This window comes from Nicotiana attenuata, unplaced genomic scaffold (genome assembly GCF_001879085.1).
Source record: "Nicotiana attenuata strain UT unplaced genomic scaffold, NIATTr2, whole genome shotgun sequence".
NCBI classification, from domain to species: Eukaryota; Viridiplantae; Streptophyta; class Magnoliopsida; order Solanales; family Solanaceae; genus Nicotiana; species Nicotiana attenuata.
The window spans coordinates 30954-50191 of record NW_017673206.1 but is presented as its reverse complement, the minus strand read 5'-3'; the positions used below and the strand labels follow the sequence as shown (position 1 = coordinate 50191).

The 19238-nt window shown below is 36.9% G+C and overlaps 2 protein-coding genes across 6 annotated transcripts; one reads left to right on the top strand and one right to left on the bottom strand.

Annotated features, from left to right (window-relative positions):
* Positions 1 to 271: 271 nt before the first annotated feature.
* LOC109215724 (tRNA A64-2'-O-ribosylphosphate transferase) lies at positions 272 to 6238 on the top strand. 3 transcript variants are annotated; one of them, XR_002066391.1, is made up of 8 exons: positions 272 to 596; positions 1803 to 1960; positions 2478 to 3168; positions 4606 to 4706; positions 4850 to 4958; positions 5079 to 5251; positions 5409 to 5468; positions 5664 to 5694. XR_002066391.1 is itself a non-coding variant. In XM_019379839.1 (7 exons), exons 1-7 carry the CDS (start codon positions 314 to 316, stop codon positions 5831 to 5833), a joined length of 1572 nt encoding a protein of 523 aa, XP_019235384.1. In that variant the 5' UTR covers positions 272 to 313; the 3' UTR covers positions 5834 to 6238. The 3 variants fall into 3 exon arrangements, 2 of the variants coding, with proteins under 2 accessions (XP_019235384.1, XP_019235385.1); XM_019379839.1 differs by lacking the exon at positions 5079 to 5251 and having other exon boundaries at positions 5664 to 6238; XM_019379840.1 differs by lacking the exon at positions 5079 to 5251 and having other exon boundaries at positions 435 to 596; positions 1808 to 1960; positions 5664 to 6238.
* A 1066-nt stretch (positions 6239 to 7304) lies between these two features.
* On the bottom strand, positions 7305 to 12338 carry LOC109215725 (histidine-containing phosphotransfer protein 4-like). 3 transcript variants are annotated; one of them, XM_019379842.1, is made up of 7 exons: positions 12239 to 12338; positions 9144 to 9227; positions 8568 to 8695; positions 8423 to 8491; positions 7850 to 7921; positions 7705 to 7777; positions 7305 to 7614 (listed from the first exon to the last, which is right to left on the bottom strand). In XM_019379842.1, exons 2-7 carry the CDS (start codon positions 9198 to 9200, stop codon positions 7540 to 7542), a joined length of 474 nt encoding a protein of 157 aa, XP_019235387.1. In that variant the 5' UTR covers positions 9201 to 9227; positions 12239 to 12338; the 3' UTR covers positions 7305 to 7539. The 3 variants fall into 3 exon arrangements, with proteins under 3 accessions (XP_019235387.1, XP_019235386.1, XP_019235388.1); XM_019379841.1 differs by having other exon boundaries at positions 12216 to 12334; XM_019379843.1 differs by lacking the exon at positions 12239 to 12338 and adding an exon at positions 11828 to 12169.
* Between the last annotated feature and the right edge of the window lie 6900 nt (positions 12339 to 19238).

Below are 19238 nucleotides of genomic sequence, written 5' to 3'. Positions count from 1 at the left end.
AGAATTAACCTCAATAGCCACTCACTCAACCACTTAAACTGAAAATAACTGACGTATGTTCAATATATTTATGATCTATCTATTATATGTGTATAACTGTGTATCATAAATGCATAATCTATACATAGCGGTTAGGAAAAGCAAATTGTAAATCTGGCTATTTGTGTAAAGATCCCTAAAGTTTTCCAAAGTGGCCAAATGCGAAACGACTCGCCTAGAAGCCCAACTTGCACTCCTTTAGTACACAAACAAAGTTCGCAGTATAGAAGACGTTAATAGTCGTTTAGATCGCAAATTTCCAACGCCAATTTCAATGGAGAATCCAGAAAATCTGAACATTTACAAAGCTTCGAGAACCATAAAACGAAGTGAAAACACTCTCTACAACGCCCTACGATCAATCTACGAGGATTCGATATTCGTCGGCGAGATTTCTCAGCTATGGCCGGAGCTTCCGCTACTTGCAAATCTCCGTTGTGGCCTTTGGTACTCTCAAAAATTCCACTCCACTTGCTATTTCAAGTCAACCGATGGACATACCAATAATTGGTCTTTTAATACCTCTCGCCTTAACCTCCATGTTGCCCTTCTTGCTGGTAACCTTCGTTATTCCCTCTATTTACTTTTTCTGAAGTATATTAGTAGTTATTCTTTTGCTTGATTCTCTTTGAGAATTAAGGTATATATGTATGAATATGTGTATAAAATTTAAAGAAGAGGGCGGATCAAGTAGGACTGACCAACTTTTAGGTTGGCAAGCTTCAAAAGAAGGGGTGCACATGTCACCTTAGGCGAACCTTAGGCGAATCCGGCATTGACACAATTTTACATGGTATGAGCTTTTGGGGCTCGAGGTGGCATAGCCTGAAAGACAAATCCGTGCGAGCCTAGGCCCAAAGTGGACAATACATGTCATGGGCTTGGGTCATGAAAAATATGACAAACTTGGTATCATACCGGATATGATTAATTGAAGATTTTCTGCTACTTTGTAAATTGGTACTCAAAATGTTCCAATTTATATGCTGGTTCTGTGTATGCGTAGTATTTTGTTGTCTTAAAATGTCATGTTAAGAACATGCCATTTAGGATAATATGAGAATGATTAAGATTAAAGAGTTCTCATATATATAATGTGTTAATTATTTCGGAACAAACCAAGAGAAAAGAGTACCATATAAAATGAAAAAAACCCTGCTACAGTAATCTAAGCTTGACTAAAAGCACATTAAGTATAGTATGTCATGTTAAGTAGATTATGTAAATACGAACCTGGAACAACTGAAACATGCTCCAAACATTTTAACTAAATTCTGTCACATTAAGTATATAATGTCACATTGTAAGTATATTATGTAAACATGTCACATTAAATAAATTCTGTGATATCCTCTTCCAATATCCTCTTGTCTGACACTAAGAAATCAAAAGTTGATGTTAGTTTTGTATATTTCAGCCAGCTTATTATCAAATTAATAACTAGTTCCACTATTTGTACAATAGTGGCAAGCACCAGTACATATAAGGTCTTACAGTCATAGCTTCCTTGAAAATAGCAGAGTGAGACACGTATTCAGGCTAAAAAAATGTGACTAACGCTTTCACAGAATTTCAAGAGGTCATCAAAATCAGTATATATCTGAAAATCTTCATTAGTCATATGTATTTGCGTGTAATTGTTAAAAAAAATATTTATTTGTATATAACAACTACAGTAGACTTACTTTTGATAGCTAGATGGTTGCAATCTTTGTTCTATATACACATGATGTAGTTGGAAGCTAATTGCTCTTGATGGTTAGGACAGAAGGGAGGGTGTATGATTGTTGATTCAACAAGGAAAGGGAAGAGGTTTCCAGATAGCATGTCAAAGACAATACCGATTTGGACCTGTGTAATGAATCGTGCCATTTGGAATTACAAAATGAGATCTGGTTTGGCTGGTGCTGCAGAAAAGAAAGTAAGAACAACTAATTATTTTGGTGCATAATTATTTCTTAGGAATAGAGATAGTTTATTATCTTTTTATGTCAAAAGAAAGTTTTTAGTTTTGTGAATGTCCTTTTTCAAGTCGCAAAAAAATCTTTTTTTTTCCTCTGAAAATATTAACTGTAAGTTGGAGGAAGAGGAGAATAAAAATATCTGTTTTCTTCTTTTATCAGCACTATTATTGTTCTTTGAGAGAATAGAATTAGGATTAGAGGCTATGTACTTTCTGAAAGGATAAAAAGATATGAGGAAATATGAAAAAGAAATCCAAGGCTTGTGATCTATGAGGCTTTTTGCTTGTCCGTTTTCCAAAAGATATTACTGTTGGCTTTCTTGTAAATAACTGCATTGGGCCCAAAATTTATGTGTGATGTGCAATGTAGACTTGCCATTTAATATAAATTGTAACTATGCCCCCACCATACACACAAAAATGCCAATATGTTTTGATGTACTTATTTATATTTTTTATGAATTCATTTGAGCAGGAGTCAAATGATTCCACTGAACGTGGAGATAGAATTAATGACTTTTATAGCTGGGATTGTTCCTTGCATCTCCCTTTGTGGGTCTCAAATACTGAAAGAGCACTTATTGAGGGGCGTTTAGACGGATGGACCAAGGATCTGGAGGTCAGTGGAGCTGATATTGCTTCCATTGCTTTGTCCCTGAAAAAGCCGCTACGTCCACTATGGATTTCACAAAAAACTGTGATCTGGTTAAATGAAGTACCTGATTGTGATTCTTGGGATTTCACTCCAATAATGCTTGTTTCTACATCCTCCCCAAGTAGCAATTTTCAGCAAAGAAGAACCTCTGAATTTAGTTGGAGGTACATAGCTGGAGCTGGAGATGATGAGGAAAGTTGGGCAAGGGGCTTGTCACCAAGTCTTTTCTGGAAACATGCTTATGATCTCATAAGCTCTGGTCCTGATATGTGTAACAAGAAGGTAGCTGATATTATTGAGAAGGACAGGGTATACCGTGCACGGAGGGGAGAAAATGCTCCTCAAATATCTATTAAGCCTTCAAAATCTTCTATGAGTAGTGGCCGTTTGCCTGCGGAAGAACAAGTAGACCTGGAGCCTCAAATTATGAACAGAGATGAGAAGTCTTCTGATAATGATTCCATATTTTGGCTGGGGGAAAGTAATCTAGCGGTTGGCACAACACAACTTGGTATGCTTCATATGCGCCCCGATTCTTGTGAAGTAATGAATTTAAATTATAGTTCTGCATGGTTATTGATGCGAATAGCTTCCCGTTGATTGTCTGTGTGACTAGCCTACCCTTTTACTCTATTTTACATTTGGCTTGAACTTGTGGTGTGTCATGTTATGGACTGGAATTCTTTTGGTGGCTATACATCTTTTAAATTTGTTGGCGCAGGTAAATTCCAATGAAATTAAAAGTGGAGGTTGGTTAACCACTTGGTAGTCAAAACATGGGCTATGCTGTGAGATCTAATTCTATGTTACGTAGACTCTCCAAAATTCTGGCGCACCGTGTTGGATCCTCCAAAAATGCACTAGTTTTGGAGATCCGGCACACAACCAGCGACATTTTCGGAGAGTCTGAGCAATATAGGATCTAAATGCTTTGCCAGTTATATACTTCTTAAGTGGGGAGTGATTATCCGTTTCCCAGTACTATGCTTGAATTTCTGAGGTCTAAGCATCACGACAACTCTTTGTCTTTTTCGCCATTTTGACCGTGTAGATCTGCTTCAAAGCATCCGTTTCTATTTGGCAGAGACATTTCCAAGTAAAGAATTGGCAAAAGTAGTATGCAGGCTTTTACCATTGGTTAGTTCCTTAGAGAGTGTAAATTAATTTTCTAGTATACTGCAAAATTGTCACATTTTCTGGATAGTAAGACAATGCAGATCAGAGCATAAATCTCCTTTTTGTTTTTCCCTGAAAGGCCGAAAAGATTTTTGTTTCTGTAAGCAGATCGCATCAGTATTGTACATGTCCATTGCAAATTCATTGTAACAGCACAGCCCGCTAGTGATATTGTCCGCTTTGGGCCTAGGCCTTCACGGGTTTAAAACGCGTCACTAGGATCTAAGGCTTGTTAACTTATATACCCATCATCCCTTTTGTGTTTTGTCGATGTGAGACTCTATCTAAAGTCTGGAGTGTTACATACACCCCCTCTTATGGACTCAGCGTCCTCGCTGAGGTTTGCCCCACCGAATGGGATTCGCCTAGACTCAGCACTGAGGTTTGCCTCGCCTATCCGCGATTTGTCTAAACTCAGTTGAACTCTGACCCACCAACGGCAAGGATGACACAAGAGTGGCTCTGATACCATCTGTAACAGCCCAGCCCGCTAGTGATATTGTCCGCTTTGGGCCTAGGCCTTCACGGGTTTAAAACGCGTCACTAGGTTCTAAGGCTTGTTAACTTATATACCCAGCATCCCTCTTGTGTTTTGCCGATGTGAGACTCTATCTAAAGTCTGGGGTGTTACATTCATGTACATTGATTAAAAAGCCATGTCCTGCCTTTCTCTTTATTATTCTCGATTTGCCAGTCATTTATTGGTGCCATTGGTTTATTTTTGTCATGAACCTCTTGCAATGGTCACTCTGATTGAAGATTTACCATGCAGCTAAGGATGCATCTGGTGTTGATTGTGTGTTGAGTTGTGATCGGGAGTCCAGTTCTCTTTGTTCTAAGGAGTCTGAAGCTTATCTAAACCTGTCTATTGTGGTGCGTATGATTTCCTTAAGTTAGTTGCTTAAATTGTTGGTAAATTTTTAACTATTGTCCAATTACCTGATTGTTATGAACTCTTTTTTCCCTCTTTTTGGGGTTTGTTTTTGTTGATTGGTCGGTGGTTGGGGACAATACAGAGCTCGAAGTTTGACCGATCTTCTTTATTAAGGAATCTTCCCTCAGCGGTGAATTTTGCAAAGAACAACTTGAAAAAGGGGCAGAAACTCCTAGTTTGCTGCAGTAGTGGTAAGTATGGCTTTTCTATGTCGCCAAGTTTGTTTCCACATGCCATTTGACTTGTACTCACTGAAGGTGAAAACTGGATATATTTTGCTCGTACATTAAATTTCTTGGGCGGGATTGTAGGGGGTAGTGGAGGGTTTCGAAGACGAGACTATGTGGCAAGTCTAGCATGAGCTGTCTTTGAAGGTGATAAGGCACGGGAACGAAAATAGGGGGAGGACTTCTGTCTCCATTTTCACCACGTTATGAATGAGTTGCCTAATCCATTGACTAAAGACGTTACAGTAATCAAGTTGGTAGGTTATACTTTTAATGGGAGTCTTGTTTTGTTTTGCATGTTATCTGGCAATTTTTCTTAATACGCCAATTTATTCAGCTGTTGCTTTTATTGTTTTTGACTGTATCGCAAAAGACAAAATATCACTGACAAAAGTTATTTCTTTGTGTTTTCAGGGGAGGATATTAGCATCTGTGTTTGTTTAGCAATTTTGATGTCATTATTTGATGACAGAGGTATGCACGGGTATCTTGTTTCAACTTTGTGTCCTAATTTTGACCGTCTTAACTAACACAAAATTCAACAACTGTTACCTTTAAGTATCTAACTTTGATATACCAATTTTTAGTGCGCTCTCGTGCGAAATTTATAAATTGTTTTGTATCTTTTCTGGTTGTCTCAAAATAGTCTAATATTTGCACTTTCCGCAGGGCACTTTGATGAAGGGAGGATTTTCAGTGAGAGACGAGTCACTAAGTTGGAGTTGCGACGAAGATTGGTATTTATCTGCCAATTTGCTGTGAATGCTCGCCCATCAAGAGGGAATGTTAAGCAGGTCTTTAATTATCTCAGTGGAGGAAATATTGAGACAGTTTGTTAAGAAAACGTACTTTGCTTCCATGCCTTAAAACTTGATCGCCCAAATACAATTTAAAATGCTACTCAGATCACTGATGTGATTGAGCTCCGGAGGAAGAGTAAAGCTGCTATATGCATCTGGTTTTTCTTGCTTTTTCTGTTATCGTTTGAGTAAAGTAGTTCCTTTTGATTGGGAGTTCTGTCTTCTCTCCAACACACTTGAAGCGATGTTTTGTTTTCCTAGTTTCTGTCTAGTGCAAGCTGAGTAGGTAGGTGAGCGGCCCTTGCCAGTGGCAGATGTACAATTATTTGATCAGATATATTTGAACTGTTTTAAACGATTAGTATTTATGCGAAGTTTGAACATATTGTAACAAAAGAACTTATAGTATTGTGTTACTTTGAACCAGCAGAGTTATACAATTCAGTCTCAAGAGCAGGACATTGCTATCGCAGCCAACAGCTTTGGCATTGTCAATTAATAGAACGGAAGAGGTTCAAATATTTCCTTGTACTATTTGAAATGGCTCAATTTGCCATCTGTTATACTTTTCGTCAATTCATACTATTTCCATTCGCAACATCTTGTATTTTCCCATACTATAACAGATCTTTCGCGTGAAACGGTTGGATTCCATGTGTTCAAAATTTTTGAGAACAAAGATTTAAGTCTTCTCTAACGAAATATTAGATCAAAAGTCTACCAGAGAATAAAGTTGCACCATTTCGAATAGCACGAGGACAAATTTGACCATTTTCTCTTAATAGAATAGCAACAGGCTAACCTCACGCAATGTCAGTCTAGCATAGACTCTCAGCAGATTAGAAGAATCAGAAACACTTTTCGGGGAGAGAACGGTAATGTATGGTTCAACTTGAACCTACTTTGACTAATCAACTAATCTATGCTACTTTTCACCAACACAAACACCGAGTAACTCGGTCCACGAAAACTTAGGTAAAGGGGAAAAAATTCCAAGATTTTTATTCCACCCCATCTCGCCAATCTTGGGCATACCGCATACAATGCTAGACATATATATACATCTTTATACGCTTTAGTCCAGCAAAAAGCGGGCTTCAATGCATAAGTCATCGCTAAGGTTTATCTAATAAAAAGGCGACTATATATAGTTGTAAATACTCACATTTACAAAGATTTGGTTCAACTAATACTGGCTAACTTAGTTTTTGGATGAACTGAACCCAAGAGTTCGACATTGAACCAAAACTTTGATGCACATTCAATCCTATTATAGCACTCAAGTATCAAACCTTGAAGCAAATACCATATTCTCATGTCAAACACCGCTCCCAAGCAAAACCATCTCAAAATAACAAAGCAATTGGAGAACCAACAACAAAAAACCTTGTGAAATCCCACACGTGGGGTATGGGGAGGGTAACATGTACGCAGACCTTATTCCTACCTTATGAAGGTAGAGAGGCAACAAAGCAATTGGAGAAAAGGAACATAAAAAGAGACCATCCCAGAAACTTGCATTAGCAACATGATAATAGATTATAGAAGTCATAATGACCAAAAGTAGACCTGAGATCAGTGACTCAAGTTATTAACACTACAATCAGGAATACAAAGAAAGCAGATTGAAGTTGCTTCCTCTTGTTCCCATTTATTTCCATACGTTTATCGACTACATCTACTCGCATATCCATTACTTTATTGACTTATCTTCTGAAGGCATTGACTGACTGAGATGCCACTTCCTACTCGCTGTCAGTATCCATATATCCATACTCGGGTTGATCCTCTATCTCAGCAGGTGGAGCTTGCTTCCTCAGCTGAAACAACCAAATTGAGAGAGAGAAAGATTAAAACAATGACTAAAAATGCAAAAGATGAGGAACTTTTTATATGATATTTAAGAGAACCTTGAAGTAATTATCTAGTCTGAATTGCAAGAACTCATTCTCCTGCTTAATACGCTCAAACGCAATCTTGCATCTGTTTACATATCTGAAGTCAATACAATCATCTGCCAAAACTAAAGCCATAAATTTCCTACTTAGTTCTTACACTTCAAAATCTCCACGCTTTAGGTGTTCCCTCATGCAATCGATTTGATGCGTTACTTTTATAGCTCCCATACTGCAAACACAACAGAATAGACTCAGTTAGTAGACAATACTTTATTTTTTATTTTTTTTGACAAGGTAAAGATCTTACTAGGCAATACTAAAACAGAATTACAATAAGCCAACAAATTAGGAATGGAGTGGATGCTAATAAGAAAATGCTTTTAAATGTGAACATACCATTGGAAATAGGCAACTGTAGATAATTTTCACAAGCTGCCAAAGGTACCTCTCTTTACTTCCCCCATAAAGCATCCTACGAATGCAGGGTCCGGAGATGGGCCACACCCTAAGGGGTATGACGTAGGCAGTCTACCCTGATGCAAACATCCATGGCTGACCTATAGGTCACATGGAGACAACTTTACCGTTGCTCCAAAGCTCCCCTTCACACCCAACCCCCCCCCCCCTCCTTTCCCCCAACCCCACACAAAAAGGAACTAGGAAACAAAAAAAATAACAGGGAGAAAAAGGAGGAAACGATACATGAAGATGGAGAAACGAAAACACTCACCCAATGGCCATTCCCTTGAACCGATGAAGGAGGCTCTCTATAGAATGGGCATCGTAGGGAGGTCCTTGCCTGTATGCATACATATCAGACCTGTGAGGGGGGAAGAAGTTGAAAAAGAAAATTAGAGAAGAATACAAATACTTACAGTTCTGGCACCATTAAGTCAACAAACTTAGCTGCATCCTTGAAATAGTCAGCGCAAACATCCTCAAGATAGCCCTCATTGTTGGATTCCAAACGCTCCAGTTGAAGAAATTGCTGATCAAGGAGTTTCTGTATACAAACAAGCAGTTAATTTCCATTACGCATCTTTTCATTTTGAGTAGAAAGCTAATTTTTAGAAGTAGCGGTTCTAACAAACCGACATGTACAGAGATCCCTCAGCAATTCCAAGCTTTGCACACATCAAACTTGTTATTTAGAATGGATCATCATGATCGGGAGTCAAGAAAATTGCAAGGAAATCACATTTTGGGCACTAGATCTGCACGTTGTCCTTCATTTAAGGTTTTTTAGCTAAGTATCATAGTCCTTTGTCTATTAAAATGTTTCACAAAACTAGTCATTTTTTGTTTTTTCGCATCAAAAGTAGTAGATTTCCATCAAGGTACCATTTTACCCTGCTATAACGGCCACCTGAAGATGAATGATGGATAAAAGAAATAAAAAGGAAAAAAAACTGATCAAAAAGAGAAAGTAGGGCATAGGATCTGAATCAGACCTCGTCGAAAAGTGACTGCCTCAAATTGGCAATGAATCGAGCAAAATCGCTTGCCATCCTCGGTAGTATCGAGTTTCTTCAAAGCTAGGAGAGAGGATGTGAAGAGCATGAAACTCGGTGCAACAAAGCCTTGAACACGAGTACGTTTATATAGGGTTGATGATTCAATGGGATGATATACATGACAGTTGTACAATAAATGAAAAACGACGTAGATGTTTGAGCAAGTCATGCAGTTGCCACATTTGCAACCAAAACTGCAGTCATCTGCTTATCAAAACATCATGAAATTATCACTTCATTACTTCTATATAATCTAGGTAGATTTACCGTATCTACTCTTGTAATCGCATGAAATAAATAAGAGAGAGGTCCAGAAATCCTTATAATGAAATCGGTTTAGGATTCTCCAATTGATTTTCTTTGAATTAGTAAAATTCATCGAATGCACGAACCTTGCACGCACCAAGTTTTCCGAGAAATCCAAGGTCATCAAGCTCAAGGTTATATGGGATGATATACATGACAGCTGTACAATAAATGAAAAACGACGCAGATGTTTGAGCAAGTCATGCAGTTGCCACATTTGCAACCAAAACTGCAGCCATCTGCTTATCAAAGCATCATGAAATTATCACTTCATTACTTCTATATAATCTAGGTAGATTTACCGTATCTACTCTTGTAATCGCATGAAATAAATAAGAGAGAGGTCTAGAAATCCTTATAAAGAAATCTGTTTAGGATTCTTCAATTGATTTTCTTTGAATTAGTAAAATTCATCGAATGCACGAACCTTGCACGCACCAAGTTTTCCGAGAAATCCAAGGTCATCAAGCTCGAGGTTATTAAATAAGATAAAATGTTAAAGTCTTCCATTTCTACAAAATATCTTTTCGACCTTTGGAGAACTTCTTTCCTCTCCGGATTTTTTGTTCCATATTTTGCTGAATGCTTATATACAAAGTTTCCTAATGCATTCCTAGACAACATTAAACTATGCATTGAAATCACAAATTCAACCATTTTGATAGCTTCAGAAGCAGAATTTCATCTTATGGGTACTACCTATAGATAGTCTTCAGTCAAAATGACAACTAAACATTTTTCACTAAATAGAATTTGCACTAGCATTCAAAAAATATAAGTTAGAAATTATTCGATAACCCAATGTAGAGAAATTAATCAGAATCTACATCTCTTTATAACTAAACTAAGTCGAAGTGTAGCATAAATGAGGTGGTGAATTGAGAGGTATGATATGCTCAAACGACTTCATATACATTGCAGTTCTATGAGGTTTTCTTTTAACAGATGCGGTTATTTTGTAACCTCATAGAAAACTCTAAAGGATGTGGTTATTTTCTATGAGGTTTTCTATGATATGCTCAAACGACTTCATAGAAATTATGAGGTTATTTTGTAAAAACAAATCCAAGTTCAAGCAACAAGTCGGGGATTTACAGAGAAATGGTTTATGCAATGCTTGAATTCTCCACAAAAGGATGATAAGTTCATAACTACGTTTATAACGTCGTCGGTTTTCCAAACAAAACAATGAAATATAGAAGTCTATATAGAGAAACTTTTACTAACTGCCAGAAAAGGTAGGAAGTTTTCCAAGATTTTACGCGTCTTTGCTAATTCATAGGGATTTACCTCGACCAAGGGGTTCTGAGTTGAGAAACAATAGTACAACTAATTTCCAGGGGGTAAGCTCATGAATAAATACAGTGCAGAGATTGATAAGCTCGGAACTTGTATAACCTTATTATAAGGCTTCACCTTTAACTCTTTCTATCTATGATTTTTTACTTTATGATACTGCCACTTATAATCCAGAAAAATGAGAGATGTAAAGTGACAAAATCAAACCAAACCAAGAATATCCAATTCAAATGTAATAAAACATAATACTGAAGGAAATCGAAGTACCAGTAAAATGCTCACCATATAAGAACGATCAACTAAATCGGAACCCAACTTTTACATTATTGCCAAGAACTAAGCAGTAGAAAGTCTTATAGGGGTACTGAAAATATTGTCATATATTGGATCTTCTCTGAGATTTGTTAAAGGCATGCTTACATATAATGAACAAAGTTCGGTACATTTTCCCTTAGCGACGCCGTAAACTATATTCGATGCAGTTTCATCAACTATCTTTTCTTATATTGTTGCAAACTAATTGTGCTAGTGGGAGGCAGCAAGTATCCAGCAGAATAGTCGAGGTGAAGACACGCTGGCTCGCACACTACTAACTTTTTTGCTAATATTGAACATCAACTGTTCTTAATCATATTATTATGCTACAATGCACGTATTCATTTCTCATATAATAAGGAAACCTATACAACAATAATAACAACAACAACAACAACAACAACAAAAAAAAAAAAAAAAAGAATATTATAATCCCACAAATGGGGTTTGGGAAGGGTATTGTGTACGTAGACCTTTCCCCTAGCTAGAAAGTAGAGAGATTGTTTCTGATAGACCCTCGGCTCAAGAAAAGATGAAAAGAAAGCACTAGTAACAAGCGGTAACAACAACAAGATAATAAGAAAACGAAGCTAAAGGAACAACATGTAGTAGTATAAATCTACCAATAATAGAATACGAGACTAACACTAATACTACTAGTACAGGAAAGAGACACTCTCGACTACCTACTAGCCTTGTACCTTAATTATCGACCTCCACACTTCCCTGTCAAGGCAACCTATAGTTGTTAGAAAGATTACCAATATCCCTTCAGCTTCTTAAACAAAAGTGAGATTTCAAACATTTAACTACCAAAATGACTATCTCAATTTCTTGACAAACAATAATTGGAAAAAATCAGAGGTAAAAAATTCTAATATCAACTTAAATAATTAAGTTTACTATCCAGCCTCCTTTAATTACAGGCTTCTCTTCTCTTCTCCGTATCTTGACTTGGTTTGAAAGGTGACAGCAAAACGCATAATTGCCGAAATAGAAGTAGTAATGAGTAATGACTTAATTTCATTAAATAATTAAACTATGATAAAGGAAATGGAATTATAACTATAATTGCAATATGCTCTTTACCTGACATGGCAGGAGAGCAGTACCTGAATCTTTAAGCAAAAATGATCAACTTCATGTTTTGGAGGTTGGCCATTTTGAGAGATGATAGTTCCGAGTCTCGGCCTTAATGTCAACTTTTTAGGCTAGAACTGAAAACTAAGAGAGAGGGAGAAGGCCCATGTCTAGGGCTTAATGTGGGCCGAAGTGCAACAATAGCCACTTTTAAACCCGTTATTTAAAGTAACTTTAACCTCCTATAGCAAAGGTTAATACCTTATTTATTTTAAATAAATACCATTTTAAAAAATTATATTTTATAGATACCTTTTAATGTTTATAGCAAAATATCTAATTTTAGTTACCTCCTACTCCTAAGCCACTAAATACGCTACTAAGTTATACTATTTTCTTTCTCTCTCTACTTTAATACATGCCATTCTCTTCCCCATTCTCTGAAAATACGATGCTCAATCTCAAAATTCCTCTCATCCACATCACCTACCATTAGTCACAAACGGATTTAGAAAAGAAAATACAGCGACGGAAATATGCGTACGAAGAAGAAAACGGCGTCGGAGATAGCCGCCGGCGGCCGATGAAAGTGGACTGAGCAAGTGAACACTGGGAGGCTTTGAGAAGTACCCTAAGGCAAGTTGTTATGGATTGTTAGATGGAATTTCGAATAACTGTTTGCGTGAAAAGACTGCGAGTATATGGATGTTTGAGCTTCGGCCCAATTTTGGGGGCTTAATAATTGGCCAAATTTTAGGGTTTGTTCTTGAAAAAATACGACGGAGTTTGGGGCTGAGCAACTTGATTTTCTGTTAATATTTTTCATTGTAATTCAATGTATCTCGCTGTATTCCATGTATTTCATTGTATTCATAGTCTTTTTTTCCATTGTATTTCAATGTATCCCGTTGTATTCTATCTATTTCATTGTATTCACTGTCTCGCCATATGCCATGAATGTATTCATATTTTTTTTAATTAATATAATTTATGTATTCAGATGTATTATATAATTTCTCTGAAGATTGCTATGTTCTTGCGGTATTTATCGGTTGAGAATCTTTTTTATAACTGGAAATACAAGTTTTGTTTGTTGAGTTATATTAGGAGTCTATTATGTTAATTGATTCACTTTTCGTTTAAAAACAGTGTAATTCCCTGTTTCACACCGCGAATACAATCGAATACAGTTGAATACAATAATCTATCCAGCTGTAATCTCATGTTTCACGCCATGAATACAATCGAATACACTCGAATACAACAACTGATTAGCTGGACTTCCCCGATTCACGTCTATATTTGCTACTGTATTCATAAATACAGTAGCTTAAATACATCTAATACATCTTATAACAATAGAAAATGTATCTACAATCCGTAATATAGCAAATGGTATCTATAGATAGCTAATTACTACTAAAAAATAGTGCTTTATGAAAATTTATCTTATTCACTATCTTGGAAAATAGGTATTACAGAGATGCTGGAGCAAAACCATTATGGCCAATGTCAAGTGGCCATCATAATTCCCATAACTGTTAGCACAACGAGCCTAGAGGGGAATAGTTCAGGGGTGGATAGTATGAGATAGGGGAAGTTCTCTGTGGAGAGAACTAGCATATCGTTTTCGAGTCCATGCCATCAACAACTCCTCTCTTCTTAATTAAATTGGGATGAAGTAAAAATGGATAGTATGAGATAGGGGAAGTTCTCTGTGGAGAGAACAAAGAGGGGTTTTGGTGCAGAGAGGTGATGTGAGCATCGTTTTTTCAGGGAATGGGGGAAGAGAATGACATGTATCAAAGTAGAGAGAGAAAAGAAATAGTAAAACTGAATAGCGTATTTAGTGGCTTAGAGATAGGAGGTAACCAAAGTTAGATATTTTGCTATAAACATTAAAAGGTATCTATAGAATATAATTTTTTTAAATGGTATTTATTTAAAAAAAATAAGGTGTTAACCTTTGCTATAGGAGGTAAAAATTCCTAAAATATATTGATAATATATAATATATTTAAATATTAGCTAATTGTCACGACCCGGATTTTCCACCCTCGGGAGTCATGATGGCGCCTACTAATGAGAGCTAGGCAAGCCAATTTTAATTACCTTTCCATTAATAACATAATTCCTTATAACCATTATCGGCAATAATACAAAAGTAACGAAATTAAATAATAAGCGGAAGTCTCAATATTATAGAAAACTGAATTAAAAATGCGGAAAATCCCAACAAAAGCCTCTACCCAAGACTGGTGTCACAGCTTCACAGACGGTCTAAGAATACTACACATAAAGGTCTGAAAGAAATAAACTCGACACTGTCTCCAGAAATACATGAAGGAAACAAGAATATAGATGAAAGGAGACGCCAGGGCCTGCGAACGCCTGCAAGGCTACCTCGGGTCTCGCTGGACTGAAAGCCTGCTCTCACACGACTGCTGCTGCCGTCCGTAGCCTGGGTCTGTGCAAAATAGCATAGAGTGTAGTATCAGCACAACCGACCCCATGTGCTGGTAAGTGCCTAGCCTAACCTCGGCGAAGTAGTGACGAGGCTAGGACCAGACCACCAAATAAACCTGTGCAGTTATATATATACAAGTACAACGGAGAAGTAGCAAGAAATTAACAATTTAAGCTGGGGAAGGGAGCATGCTTCAGGGGAAACAGTTAGAAATAAAATATCAGGATTAATAAAGAGTACATCTCAATTTAACTTCTAGCGATAAATGAAGAGATAAGGCCACTTTCATATCCAACTCATCTTGTTGCAGGCGTGCAACCTGATCCCATTTCTCAACATCTCGTGGTAGGCGTACCACCCGCTCCCATTTCAATTAAATCAACAGTTACTCCACAAGAAATTTACTCTAACAAACGTAACAAGTAATACGAGTTCATAAGACAACAAGTACACGAAACTTATGATTCACTAAGGAAAACAATTAATGACAAGTAACACGATAAAGGGAAATGTCAACGTAAAGAATCACGGAAATAATGGAATAAGACAAGTAAACAATATGGGAGGGGGAGCATGCTGTGGGGAGGAAACAATATTAATAGTAAATCCAGAATAACAATCTAAGGGCAGCTTGGAATTTACAGCGGACAAGAAACTAATCCCCAAAATAAACACACTTGTATCAATAATTGTTGCGGCGCGCAACCCGATCCCAATATATAACAACACTGTTGCGGCGTGCAACCCGATCCATAAATATCATTGTTGCGGCGTGCAACCCGATCCATAAATATCATTGTTGCGGCGTGCAACCCGATCCATAAATATCACTGTTGCGGTGTGCAACCCGATCCATAAATATCATTGTTGCGGCGTGCAACCCGATCCATAAACTATCAATTGTTGCGGCGTGCAACCCGATCCATAACTAATCATTTAACATTGTTGCGGCGCGCAACCCGATCCACAAATATCATTCAATGCACGGTATCACCCTTCGTGCTTTAACACTCTTCCTCACCCAATCAACAATCACAAACAAGGGTAAGGAAAATAATAAAACAAGAATAGAAGTCCCGGCAAGGGTACACAACAACAATTTAAAGACCCGGCAAGGGTACAACATCAATAACCAACAACATCCCGGCAAGGGAATAAATCATTAACTCTTTTCTTTCTTTCACTTTCATCTCATAGTTCACATTATCACTTGAGCCAGTGCTCCAAAGAGTTACTTATCTCATAAACCTTCACAATTTGTATTTCAACCCGAGCCAATGCTCCACGAAGTTTCAAGACCACAATTTCTTTCACAAGGTCTTTACAACATATAGAAGTCATCAATTAAGCATGGAAGGCATATCAACAACCAAACTATTCGCAAAGTAAGGACTCACGGTCATGCTAGACACCAATGTATAGATACTCGTCACCATGCCTATACATCATACTCGAAAATTAGCAAGCATCAAATAAGACTCAACTCCTATTCCCTCAAGCTAGGGTTAAACCAAACACTTACCTCGATGCCTTGAATTCCACTCAAACCTCAACTATCGCTTTACCCCGTGATTTCACCTCCAATCCGCTCGAATCTAGCCACAAATTACTTAATTACTTTAATAAACACTAAATGAATCAATTTGAATGCATAAAAATGAATTTTCCAAAGTTTTTTCCAAAATTTCCAAAATCGCCCCCGGGCCCACGTGGTCAAAACCCGAAGTTCGAACCAAAATCCGGTTACCCATTCCCCCACGAACTCAAATACGCAATTTGTGTTAAAATAAATCCCCAATTTATAGAAAACCTAGATTCTACCCAAAACCCCCAATTTCACCCATGAAAACATGTTAAATGATATAAAAGATTGAAAGAAATGAGTAAAAACCAACTTACAAATGATTTGGAAGAAGTCTTGTTCTTGGAAAATCGCCCAAAGAGTTGTATTTTGAAAGTAGGGTGAAAAATGACTGAAAATTCGACTAAGTATGAAATATGCTGGGCTGCAGTTATCGCAATTGCGAACAGGGGTTCGCAATTTCGAACCCCGACCAAATTATGGGAATTGCGAACTCTAGTTCGCATTTGCGAACTCAGGCCTATCAGGGGACCTTCGCATTTGCCAAAAAGGTCTCGCATTTGCGAACCCTGGACCTTCGCATTTGCGGAGAATGATTTCGCATTTGCGATCATAGTCAGGCCTGGGCTGGTTTGCATTTGCGAACCAGCCTTCGCATTTGCGTGAGCTGGACCTTCGCATTTGCGAATACTGGCTTCGCAAATGCGAAACCTGCAGATCAGAGATACCAGATTTTTCAAAAATGCAAAAATGCAATTCGACACCTATCTAAAACTCACCCGAGCCCTCGGGGCTCTAAACCAAATATGCACACCACCTCAATAACATCCTACGGACTTACTCATGCGATCAAATCGCCAAAATAACATCAAAAATAACGAATCAACCTCAAAATCACAAATTTTTCCTCAAACCTCATAAACTTTCAAATTTAGAGTTTTAAGTCCGAAACACGTCAAACGACGTCCGATTTCAACCAAACTTTACAGAAAGCGCTTAAACCATATATAAGACTTGTACCGGGCGCCGGACCAAAATACGGGCCCGATACCACAATCTTTTAATCAAATTTCATTTTCATTTTCCTTAGTCATTTTCAGAAAATAATTTCACACAAAAAATCATTTCTCGGGCTTGGGACCTCGGAATTCGATTCCGGGCATACGCCCAAGTCCCATATTTTCCTACGGACCCTCCGGGACCGTCAAATCACGGGTCCGGGTCCGTTTACCCAAAATGTTGACCGAAGTCAAATTTATTCAAATTAATATCAAAATTTAGCATTTTTCTCACAAAAATCATATTTAAGCTTCCCGGCTATGCGCCCGGACTGCGCACGCAAATCGAGGCAACCCTAAATGAGGTTTTCAAGGCCTCGGAAGCACGGAATGAGTAACAAAACAGGTGATGACCCATTTGGGTCGTCACACTAATTTACCCAAACTTCAGGATTTAACAGGTGATGACCCAAGGCCTCATAAGAGTTTGTTGATTTTGTCTTGTGGCAGAATTTGTTGACACACATTTGTCATGTTTAGGATAGTTTAACTTCGTTTATATTTAATTTATTTGTGCTATATTAAAATTATTTGATTACCATACAACTTGCTTCCTTCTAGTACTTAGTTTTGTTTACATTATAGTTTTCTTTTCTTTTTGGTTACTATATATATATATATATATATATATATATATATCAATCATATTATCGGATTAGTAATCTAAATACGTGGGCTTATTTTTGTATTTGCTCAAACAAAAAGAAATCAAACTTCACAGGGTGCTTTTAGAAGATTTTACTACTAAACTAATTAGTATAGAAAAGAAATCTAATAAACTAATAATTAAATATAAAGAACCCGAAAGGGAATTTTTGATAAAGAATAAGATAGTCTTAGGATAACTTTTTACAAAAAAGAGGACAATCGAGCCAGCACGAACAATCCTGGAACTTCTTGAAACCTACTAAACTATTGCTTCACAGCATTCGTGTTTGTCAAGGGGGTCCATTTGCAATAATATAATAGAAACTTGTCTTTTTTCAATATAATTTATATATATAAATAGTATTTTTTTCGCGAAGCGGATTCAGTTGAACCCGCTAGCTTCAACGTGGGTCCGTCCTTACTTAGTGTCCTGAATTTTCGAGCTGCTAATTTATAATTTAGGACTAAGTGTCCTGAATTTCTGAACTACTAATTTAAAATTGGAATTTTTATATAAATAGCGAGCCATATTAATTATTTACTTTTTCTAGCCAATATAACATAGATTGTATATTAATTATACATATTTAATACATAAATTATGCATATATTATACGTTCACCGACTATTTTTAGTTTAAGTGATAGGGTGGACGGCTTTAAAATTCAGGACATAAGATTCCAACTTTTGGACACATTTTTCAAACTTTAGTACATGATATCCTAAAGTTTGAGCTTTGAGATTTAAACTCTAGGACGTCGTGTCCTGAAGTTTGAGTGAAATTGATTAATCTTTAAATACATTATAATATGTGATTATATTTTAATTAATATGCTTAAAAGTGGCTACCTAGTGTCATTTCCATCCTTAATGCTAACTCCATGGGCTGCTTCCTGAATATTTGGGTTTGGGAAAGTTACACCATATAGCCCCTTTAAAGAACCCTTAACACGCTATACTTCAATTATAAAATTACATGTAGTACACATTAATTAATTACCCCACATACCTATTTAGTTAATGGACAATAACTACCTAATAAATATGTCCCCTTAAATAAATGAAGTAGCAAATTCACCCAAAATCTTACTTCACCCGTTTCAAATTTGGACCAAAATTAAAGAATAATAAAGGATTATCCATTAAATAATTTTTCTTACTGTGGGAACCTTTGTCGTTATAGAAGTTTATCTTCTTCTATACAATATAAAAATATAGTAAACTAATCATTGTATACTATTAAAGAATGTTAATATTCCAAGTGAAATAATATATAC